General features: G+C 33.0%; 1 protein-coding gene across 3 annotated transcripts; it reads left to right on the top strand.

Annotated features, from left to right (window-relative positions):
• The first annotated feature begins 251 nt into the window (after window positions 1-251).
• On the top strand, window positions 252-9,123 carry LOC126712173 (protein DA1-like). 3 transcript variants are annotated; one of them, XM_050411391.1, is made up of 12 exons: window positions 252-823; window positions 1,565-1,731; window positions 2,013-2,100; window positions 3,021-3,168; window positions 3,387-3,507; window positions 3,654-3,737; window positions 4,610-4,729; window positions 4,832-5,044; window positions 5,349-5,411; window positions 5,549-5,664; window positions 7,956-8,014; window positions 8,580-9,123. In XM_050411391.1, exons 2-12 carry the CDS (start codon window positions 1,621-1,623, stop codon window positions 8,885-8,887), a joined length of 1,431 nt encoding a protein of 476 aa, XP_050267348.1. In that variant the 5' UTR covers window positions 252-823; window positions 1,565-1,620; the 3' UTR covers window positions 8,888-9,123. The 3 variants fall into 3 exon arrangements, with proteins under 3 accessions (XP_050267348.1, XP_050267347.1, XP_050267349.1); XM_050411390.1 differs by having other exon boundaries at window positions 1,580-1,731; XM_050411392.1 differs by lacking the exons at window positions 252-823; window positions 1,565-1,731 and having other exon boundaries at window positions 2,014-2,138.
• The last annotated feature ends 1,698 nt before the right edge of the window (window positions 9,124-10,821 follow it).

Below are 10,821 nucleotides of genomic sequence, written 5' to 3' on the forward strand. Positions count from 1 at the left end.
AACATAATAGTAATAAATCATACTAATTGAATTCATAATAATAATAATTATTATATAATAATGTGAGAGAATGGAGTAGTATTTTGTATTATTAGGGAATTTTATAATTCTATAATTGAGAGTTATTATTATTATTTTAATAAAAAAAAATTATTATTATTATCGTGTGAGAGTTTAATTAAAGAGAACCAGACCGCACATGCAATAATATATATATATATATATATATATATATATATTGCATTGCAGTCTTTGCAGACAAAGAATACTAGGAAAAACGGAAAAACCGAAAAAAACATTCAATTCCCAACTGGGTTTGATGAATTTTCGTCAAGCCCTTTTGGGTTGTTATGTCCTGTCCTCCTAATAAGGATATATCATCATATGAAAGCCTCAACTAGCTCTCTCTCCAAATTTGACTTTGAAATTGCGTACAATCCAAGTACTCTTTCATTATTTCTTTGCATATATTATTGGGGGAATTTCCTTGTACATGTGAAAAAATCGAAAGTTTCAATTTTTTTCCTTGGAGCAATCTTTTTTGGTCTGTCAGATACTGCTTCAGATTACGAGAGATAAAAAGGCTGTCTTTTGTTTTTTCTTTGGTTCTTTATTTTTTTTTTATGTTTTTTTTTTAATAGATTAAACACAAAGAGAAAGAGAAAGAGAAAGAAAGAAGAGGGTGCGAGTCAGAAACAATCTTTAAATTTGTTCAATTGCTTATGTTTATACAATCTCTGTGTTTGTAATATCTACTTTTGAGCCAATTGGGATCTTAGCTGATCTGGGTCTCTTCTGCTTCAACCATCTTGATTTTTTTCGGGTGAGTCATGACTCCACTATTTGATTCTCTTAACTTTTTTTTGCTTTAACCTGAAATTAAGCTCTTGTACGTTATGAATTTAAGCATGTTGAGCTGGAAGAATCTCTTTTTTATGTCTGTCTTTTATTTATTTTTAATGTTATATTGAGTAGTGGTGGCGTGAATTTTTGTTGTTCTGTCATTCACGTTGTAGCTGAAGCGTTCTGGGTCATCAAGATGTTTGGTGGGTTTTTTCTCTGATTTTCTTTGGTGGGGTTTTTCTCTAATTTTCATATCGAAGTGAAATAGATGAATTTGATAGCTATTGGTGGAATGGGGGTGTGCATGCAAGAAAAAAATAAATAGTAAATATAGTGTGCTAGTTTGTATGGAGACATGATCAGAGTTTGGCATACAATTTTATTAGTTCTAGTTTCTTATGGATTGCTTTGAACCCATTTGACCTTTTCCTTTTGCCAAATGGGATTGACCTTGATCGAATCATTGAAGAATTAATTTTTTTTTTTCTCCATTGTTTTTGGTTTATCATCAAATTAAGAACTGCCGGCTTAAATAGAATCGCTTATAATATCTCCATATTTGAGAAGCATAAACTTGTGAATGCCTCACTTTGAAAATTGGCTTTTGCAGCTTATTTTATTTGGTTATCATTAGCTATAGAAATCCACGCAGACTAATCAGAAATATCAGAAGCTTCTGTTGCATCTTTTATTCAATTTTGAGTTTTTTTTGCTTAAACAGATGCTTTATGAGCAGGTATAAACCTCTTTGACCATGAGCAGATAACATTTGGCATAATGGGTTGGTTTAGCAAGTTTTTGAAGGGCTCAAGCCATAAATTTTTGGAAGGGCATTATGATTCGAATTATGCAGAAGATCCAAATCATTATGGACCTTCTACCTCAGGGGTAATTACATCTGTCACTCCTTGCCATCCTCTTTTATTGCTATCATTGCAATCTTGTATTATTGGAATGGGACATGCAACCAGTCATATCTCTTCTTAGTTTTTTGTTTAATCATGTAATTTGACATTTTTGCAGTTGATGCAATAAACATTGATCTTATTGTATAATTAAATTGTTTCCCTGATGTTAATATACTATTTAGAGTCTTTGTTTATGGCTTTTTTGAATCTGTTCTTTATATAGTTCTCCTTTAACATGTTTCAATGGGAACTTGAATGTAGGATGTGTGGTCAGAGAATGATGAAGAAATAGATCGTGCTGTTGCAGAATCTCTTTTAGAAGAAAATCAAAGAGGAACAAGAGTGATTGGTGCGTGATGCTTTCAGATGCTACCACCTCCTGCCATTGTATATTGTCTGTGCAATCAAAGGCATTGCATTATTTTTGCACACCAGTGTTTTCATATAATTTTTTTCTAGATATTATGTTCTTTGGCCGGTTATTTTTTGAAGTTCCCTACATGATATCTTAAAGTAATTTTGAATATGTGTTAAAAAAAAAAAAGAAAAAAAAAAGGTTTTTGGGCATGTGTATTTCAGCCATTTTGTATTCATTAGTAGCTGGCTCTTTCAATTTTGGGCCTGCATCTGTTCTGGGTCTTTTAGAGTCAGTATTAGGAAGTCATACTTCAACAGTTTGACTAGTGCTCCTAATTTATTTGGTCCCCCAATATGCTTGCCCAGACAGGCAAATGCAGCCCATATAAGTGATACGTTGACTTATTTTGAAGCACATGAAGAAAGTTTCATAGAGCCAATTGCTGTTTCATGGGGTGCGATGCGCTTTTTCTATGGTGTGAATATGTAACCTTGCCTCCAATCTGTACTCCAACCTTTAATGTAACCTTTACTTGATTCTTAAATGTCCTGCATTGCTCTTAGACCATCCTTGAACATCTTCATATTCCTATTAAATTGGTGCTGATATATGAAATGATGCATCAATTTCTGGTCTCTGACCTGCTGTCCTACGCATTGCATTTGTTTCTTGGGGTCAATTTCATGAAATTAAGCACTTTTTATTTAAATTTAAGTGATGGAGCATATTCATCTCTCGGTTCTTTTTTTTTTTTTTTTTTGCACTGTAGGTGGGGGGTTGTGGTTTCTATGTTATGTCTTTTTTTTTTTTTTTTTTTTTTTTATAAATTTTTTTTATTTTTTTTTTTATTTTGGATATATATAATAAAATTCTACAGTTTGAATTAATAAGTTTCTCAAAATTTTGGGTAGATCGTGATTCTCAATTGGAAGATGATGAACAACTTGCCCGAGCTCTACAAGAGAGCCTAAATTTGGAAAATGTGGAATCTCCGCCTCCCCGATATGGACATGGGAATATATATCAACCCATGCCAATGTACTATCCTTTGGGGTCAAGGTATTTTAGCTTTGAGTTAAATCAATTCATCATCTCAATTTCTGGCCCTAGTTTAGCCCACACATGTATAGAATTTTTTTTCACAATAATAAACTTTAGCTGTTGGGTGCAATTATCAAGCCCCATCTATTTTAAAGGTTTTAATTTTTTTTTTTTAAAATTTATTACTCTCTCTCTCTCTCTCTCTCTCTTTTTATTAATTTTGGTTTTCCCTGTAGAATTTGTGCTGGTTGCGGGACTGAGATTGGTTACGGAAGATATCTGAATTGCCTTAATGAAGTTTGGCATCCTGAATGCTTCCGATGCCGTTCTTGCAACCTACCAATTTCTGATAATGAGGTGCAAAATTTTATTCCTACTCAGCTCCCAAATCACTCTAGTTTGTTGCTGATTCGAGTCTTGGCATCTGTGGTTCTTTTATTAGAAGTTTTGTTTGAATTACCTGTAATCTTTCTTTTCCCTCTCTTTTTCTTGGTTGTTTGCAGTTCTCTACATCTGGAAATTATCCATATCATAAAGCTTGCTACAAGGAGAATTACCACCCAAAATGTGATGTTTGCAAGCACTTTGTAAGTATCTCTTGAATGAACAATATATATCTTAATTCTAATTTTGCATAAACTGGCATGCTTCACTTTTTTGTATTCATGGTGAAGGAGAGTTAATAGATAAGGATGGACTTTGAGATATGATGCATCTTTAAATTTGATGCAGAGCTAATTTTAGATATGATGCATCTCATTTTAAATCTGAAGGAATGTAAATAATATGATTACCATGCATGTGCATATGAAGGATAATCAGAGAGCAAACTCTAGCTAATAAATTGGCTTGAACACCCACATTTTAGTCCCTAGAGAAGGAGAAGACAAGCTGCAACGTCAAATTGCTTAAATATATAAAAGGGGTTCCCTCCTAAAGATGCAATCTCAGCTGTTAAATTTTTTTTCTTTAATAAGTATCTCAGAACTTAAAACGTAATCTAATCCATTGGCTTGAAAATATTTTATCGAAAGGTCAATAGGTCACATGACTCATTTAAGAGGTCTCATGACTTATTAATTGACTTAAGCTTAGACAAGTGACTCACATAAGACTCTTATAGAGATAAAGGGGTATTTGCATACAGGGTGCTCCTGACATCTGTGATATGTCAATTTTTTCTCCCCTTGCCGGTGTGCCCTAGCTCAAATGACACCTCCTTTTCCCCATTAGAAAGGGTGAAGGATAAGTCATGGATTCAAAACCCACTGGGTGTGTGTGATAAACTTGCCAATAATTTTTTAATTTTATTTATTTATTTAAAAAAGTGTCATGTTTTAAAGATCAAATTTGGAACATTTTTTAAAAAATTGACACATTCCGATTGAATTTCTTCTTCCTTGGATATATTACTCATTGCAGTTGTTGGGCTTTTCAAATATATGTATCTTTTCAACAGATTCCAACAAATCCTGCTGGTCTAATTGAATATAGGGCACATCCCTTTTGGATCCAGAAATACTGCCCTTTTCATGAACATGACAATACTCCTCGGTGTTGCAGCTGTGAGAGAATGGAGGTCGGTGATTAAATCACTTTTATCTGCCAAGAAGTTCCTTTAAACCAATCAAGCTTCTTGGCAAAATGTTAATTGCATGATATATTTGTTCATTATATGCAGCCACGAGACACAAGATATGTTTCCCTTAATGATGGTCGGAGGCTCTGTCTGGAATGTCTGGACACTGCAGTCATGGATACCTATGAATGCCAACCTCTATATCTTGATATACAAGAATTTTATGAAGGTTTGAATATGAAAGTGGAGCAGCAAGTTCCGTTACTCTTGGTTGAAAGACAAGCATTAAATGAAGCAAGAGAGGGAGAAAAGAATGTAAGGGCAAATGCAATTAAATCATTTTACATCAGCTGTTGTATGCAAGGTTTTTATTGTTTGTTCTTCCATAGTGACAATTGGTATGCCAGACATGAAAATTCATAGGATTTATTTATTTTTTGAGGGAAGCATGTCTATACATGTCCTTACACTAGATCTCAAAGAATTTCATAAAAGCTCCAGTTATGTGTCCGAATGTAATATTTCCATCAGTGTCCACAGATATATTTATATTGTCTGGTAATTCTTCCTCATTTCTTAGAGCTACAAAATTGAGTTTTTATTCTCTTGTCTTGGCCAGGGACATTATCACATGCCTGAGACCAGAGGGCTCTGCCTTTCTGAGGAGCAAACCATCAGCACTGTAAGAGTGGTTTTTTTGTTTTGACTTTTTTTCCCCAGAAGATTCTTTAAGTTTATTCACTGGGATATATGGAGCTCTGTTATGATTATTTGTTTATGGCTTACAATTTGTCTCATTTTGACCCTCAAAATCAACAGGTAAGGCGAACAAGGAATGGGGCTGGAAAGAGAAACGTGAACATGGTAACAGAGCCCTACAAACTAAGCCGTCGTTGTGAGGTGACTGCAATTCTCATCTTGTATGGTCTTCCAAGGTATTGTATCTTTATCTCTCATTGCTTTTACAACTTGTTCTAGAAGGGAACCCATTCAACATCCAATAAAATCAGCAAGTCTTGGGAAGTTAACTGGCTTGTTGTGATTGCTGCATGATAAAAATAGCATGATGTGATTGGTGCATAATAAAAGTAGTGTCAGTGGTGGACTCAGATGATAGTGACATTGCTCTAATCACAACATGCCATGTCAGCAGTTGTGAAAAATTTTGTGTCCTAGTATTACTCTAAAATCAATGGATTTGGAAATACATTTGTTCACAATTCTATGTCAGCTAACACTTCAGCAAAAGGGTATATATATATACACACGATGTGTGCATGCACACATGCGCGCATACATGAAGTAATATTCTACATATAAAAACAGACGCACACATGATTTTTGAAAAATTTTTGCAAGTACTTATTTTTTGTAAATAGGATCTCTTTTTTATGATTTTCTTACATCCATATCTCCATGCACACACACATCAAAGATCAATGTAGCATATGTAAAGAAATTTTACACACTAAGACAAGATGCGAAAATATTTCTAGATCAAACAATTTTACAATACCTAGTTTTTGCCTTTATTGATAGAGGCTCTGAAAATAGTATTTCAAATGCCTTCAAAAAAAAAAAAAAAAAAAAAAAACTGTAAAAGAACCTGGATGTTGCTTGGTAAGGTAAAATAAGAATACACTTTACCAAGTGCTTTGAATATTTCTTTTGTTATAACCTGAATGTTGCTTTTTTTTTTTGGTTCTGTGTGTGGTGGTGGTGGTGGTGGTGGTGGTGGTGGTGGTGGTGGGGGGGGGGGGGTGTTGAAGAAATGAGCATGATGCATGACAATTTGAAACTGATGCATCAATAAATTGAAGAACAGGGAAAAAAATATCATACAAATTAGCACTTATTCTATTTATGCACACTAAATTAATAATATGCAGACAAGTTAGACAGTTTGCTTGATTAATAACATTTCAAGGACACAGTTAGTCTACTGGAACTAAACTCTAATTATAATTGAATTTGAAAAACTCAATTATTGAGTTACAAAAGCAATGTTAACACTAGGAAATTAAATAAAATACTAATAACCTGCTGAACTTATTAAGACCTAAAATAAAATCCAATGGACAAACAAATACAATTAACTTCTAAATTAAATAGAAATAAATTAAAATAAAATTATTTTTCCATTTTCTGCATTAGAGAAATTCTTATCAAAGATACTGTCATTGAGTACCTTCTTTCTTTCCAAGTTCCAAGAACACTGGTGAACTTTTGAAAATCTACTTAAATTGAAAAAAAATAAACTGTAATTTTGTAATTGAAGAAAAGCAGTTGACAAAAATGACAAATGAGTTTTAAACAATCAGCAAAATACTGCAGAAATTACTCTCTTTCTCTCTCTATTAGCAATAATTAACCTAAGTTACCAACAAAACCCTTCCTTTTTACCACCTGAGCTGAGGCACAGCAGCCTTGTGGACATTGCTTAAAAACATGTTTCTTTTTAATTTTTGTTAATTTTTTTTATAATACATGCATGATCAACAAGAGATATATGATTTGCATGTTATAGCTTTTCTTCCAATGAACTTGGAAAAGGTGGAAGTTGGGGGCAAATATGCTGACTGAAATTCCTTAACCTGGAATCAAGTTACATGTTATTCTTGGTGTAAAACCACCTATGTTTTTGCTTAAATTTTATATAGTGAAGCTCTGATGATAGATCATGATTGCAATGATATTATTCTTGAGGGCTGATCCATCCTTGTAAATGTAAATATGCAATTCTATGAGGAGGAGAAAAGAAATGTAGTTGCATGATTTTCTGATTCTATGAGACTACAGGTATATGTTCAGGGTTAAATCATTTTTGTAAAACCAGCTGTATCATGGAGATTCAATATTCTATATCTAGAAAATGCTTTTATATTTCCTTCCTTATACAATTTAGATATATAGGGAAAGTGAAGTTCAATCACTCCCAGACATGCACACAAACAAATCAAAATAAGATTATCGGGAGAATTGATTAAGAGAGTTAATTATTAATTATAGTGATTTTTATGAAGTCCAGAGTCTATTAGGCCTCTCATATTCTACCTTATTTCCTTTCTAAAAGAATAATTTTTTTTTTTTTTTAAAAGAGAGAAAAAAGAAAAGAAGCGAATAATTAGTAACTGTGCTGTGTAAGTGGTGGTCTCTGTCTTAGTTCTGCTAGCGTACTTCTTGTCTGAAATGTTTTATGCATGACTGGAGTTCTCTTTTCATATAGGTTGCTTACTGGATCAATCCTAGCTCATGAGATGATGCATGCATGGCTGCGACTCAAAGGTACTTCTATATTTCATGACACATGTCATGTTAAGTGGGCACTGTAAAACATATAACTTATTTCTCTCCTCAGTGAAATTAAGTCTCCCATGCTTACAGTATATAACATGTATCAATTTCTTCCACAAAGATCACATCAAGGTTTCGAGGAATGACCACCGAGCCCTGCCTTTGGCTCAAGGGTACCTCTGTGCCCTCCCCAATAGAAATGATCACAGGAGGGCTTAGTCCCCCTTCAACAACAACAACAACAACAACAATCAAGTCTTAGTCTTAAATATTTGGGGTTGGCCATGAATCCTCAACCAAGCCTTAGTCCCCCATCACTTGTAGCAAAAAAGAAAAGAAAAAAAGAAACAGAAAAGCTTTCTGGGAAATGACCTTCATTTATTACACTGTGATCACTTGAACTCTATGTTGGAGTTTGCTCGATTCATTATTCAATGACACAACTTTCAATTGTTTCTTTTCTTGGTTATGAGTCATTTTTTCTTCTCTCTTATTTATTTATACTTAGGAAATAAAAAAGAAATGACTGCTGACATATATGCTGTATATGTGAAAGGTTACCGGACTCTCAGTCAAGACGTTGAGGAAGGTATCTGTCAGGTTCTAGCTCACATGTGGTTGAGTTCCAAGCTCATGTCAGGCAGCAATGTTGCATCAAGCTCGTTGTCTACTTCCACTGTATTGAAAAGGGGTACAGGGTCTCAATACGAAAAGAAGCTCGGGGAGTTCTTTAAACATCAGATTGAATCAGACATATCCCATGTGTATGGAGATGGATTCAGAGCCGGCCAACAGGCAGTGCATAAATATGGTCTTCCAAGCACCCTTAACCATATACAGATGACAGGGTGCTTTCCTCCTTGATGAAAAGTCTGTCTAGGTCCTTTGACTTTTTTCTTTTTCTTTTTATAGGGTGCTTCCTCTTTCAATTTACAGAGTTTCAATCCTGGCCTTTCCATATTAGAGCCTAAAGGCCAAAACGTGTAAGAACAAGTCTTTATAGAATAGTTTTGACAAGTGCTCATTTTTATGCCATGTGTAATGGCAACAATTACTTGTTTTTTTTTCAATTAATAAATTAGGTAATGATTTTTATTTTATCTTCCAGTATCAGTTTTTCTCCTTTCTCTCTGTTCTATTGACATTAATTAGGCCTGCACGTGTATGTATTAGTCTTTCTCTTGAGTTGTCACTAGTTTCTCTTTTGGGGGGCTAGTCAATTAACAGCTGAGAGGTTTGACATGGCATCCAAGCTATTGGCTTCTTCAAGACCATTCGAGCATTTATCCTCTGGTAAAGTGATAATTAGCCTGCATCTATGGAAAAATGACATGAAGCTTTTCTTTCTAGTCCTTTTTATTTATTTATTCTTAGAAGCAACAGATTGAACCTATGATGATTGTTCCATTATAGTTGTTCTTTATCTTGGTAAGATGTTATTTGATTTTTGGTGTAAACGAGATTTAAATTCATATTATTTATCCAATAATAAGAGATTTTACTAGTAATGTTTGAACTTTTTTTTTCCCTCAAGTCTAAACATTGGCTTTATGATCCAAATAAAACTTTATAGATCTAAAGGCATATGTGGTGTCATGTGATTAAAATTGCACGTAATTGCCCGCTTGAGCCATAAAATGTAGTGCCATGGAGAAATTTTTATCCATTAAATTCTAAAAGACATGGTACTAACTACTAAGTATACCAATAATAATAATAATAAGAAGAAGAAGAAGAAGAAGAAAAAAAAGAAATCTTAATTGTGAAATGGGGCTGAAACATTCAACCAGTTAAAAACCCAAATTAGGATGCCAAATCTCAAGTAAAAATATTTTGGGAATAACATCTCTTCATCTCTTGAAAGGTCAACTTCATAGTTATAAAATGAATTCGTCTAAAATCGCTTTTTGGAGACATAATTCATTGTTAGCAATTAAAATTTATCTTTTAAAAATCCTTCAATTTTTAACATTGAAGGATTTTTAAAAGAAATTTTGTTTAAATTTAAAAAAATCATCTTAAAAAAAAAATTCTTCAAATACGACAACAAAACCGACCCCCCAGTCCTCAACGAGTAATGTCTTTTGATAATCTTCATTGAAGGATTTTTAAAAGAAATTTTTTTTTTTAAATTTAAAAAAATCATCTTAAAAAAAAATCTTCAAATACGACAACAAAACCGACCCCCCTAGTCCTCAACGAGTAATGTCTTTTGATAATCTTAAATTTCCTTGTAAGCAATTTAGCATTAAAAGTAAACGTTCACCCCAACAAAATTAATATTATGACCCGTAAAACCCTACGTCATCAAGCATTCGTCACTATTTTTTTTTTTTTTATAGAATCAATTCTTCACTAATTTTAATTAGCTACCCCACTTCAAATTAATTATAAAAAAATTATTATCGACAGAAAATTATTGAAATTCCAAGAGGTAAACGTATGTTATTAACTTATTATCAATAATTCATTTTATTTTTGTAAATTATCAGTATTTTATTTTATTTTCTCTAATAAACTCCAGTATATATATATTATTATATTTATACTATTATTTGAGGGTTTTCCTGTTTGGGATCCTCATTTTTTCGGTTAAAAAATGTCCCTACACCCTTATATTTAAGTAGATACAAAATTAAAGGACAATTTAGTAAAAATACAACTCTAATTCCTACTAAAACATTGCCTAAAAAATAGAGTCACCTTTAATTTTCTACTACTAACAGAAACTCTGTCGGATTCTTTTCTAAAAGAATCCACAAACGGCACCTTTCCTACAGGCTAACAGAAACTTAGTT

Source organism: Quercus robur, chromosome 2 (assembly GCF_932294415.1).
Source record: "Quercus robur chromosome 2, dhQueRobu3.1, whole genome shotgun sequence".
Lineage (NCBI taxonomy): Eukaryota > Viridiplantae > Streptophyta > Magnoliopsida > Fagales > Fagaceae > Quercus > Quercus robur.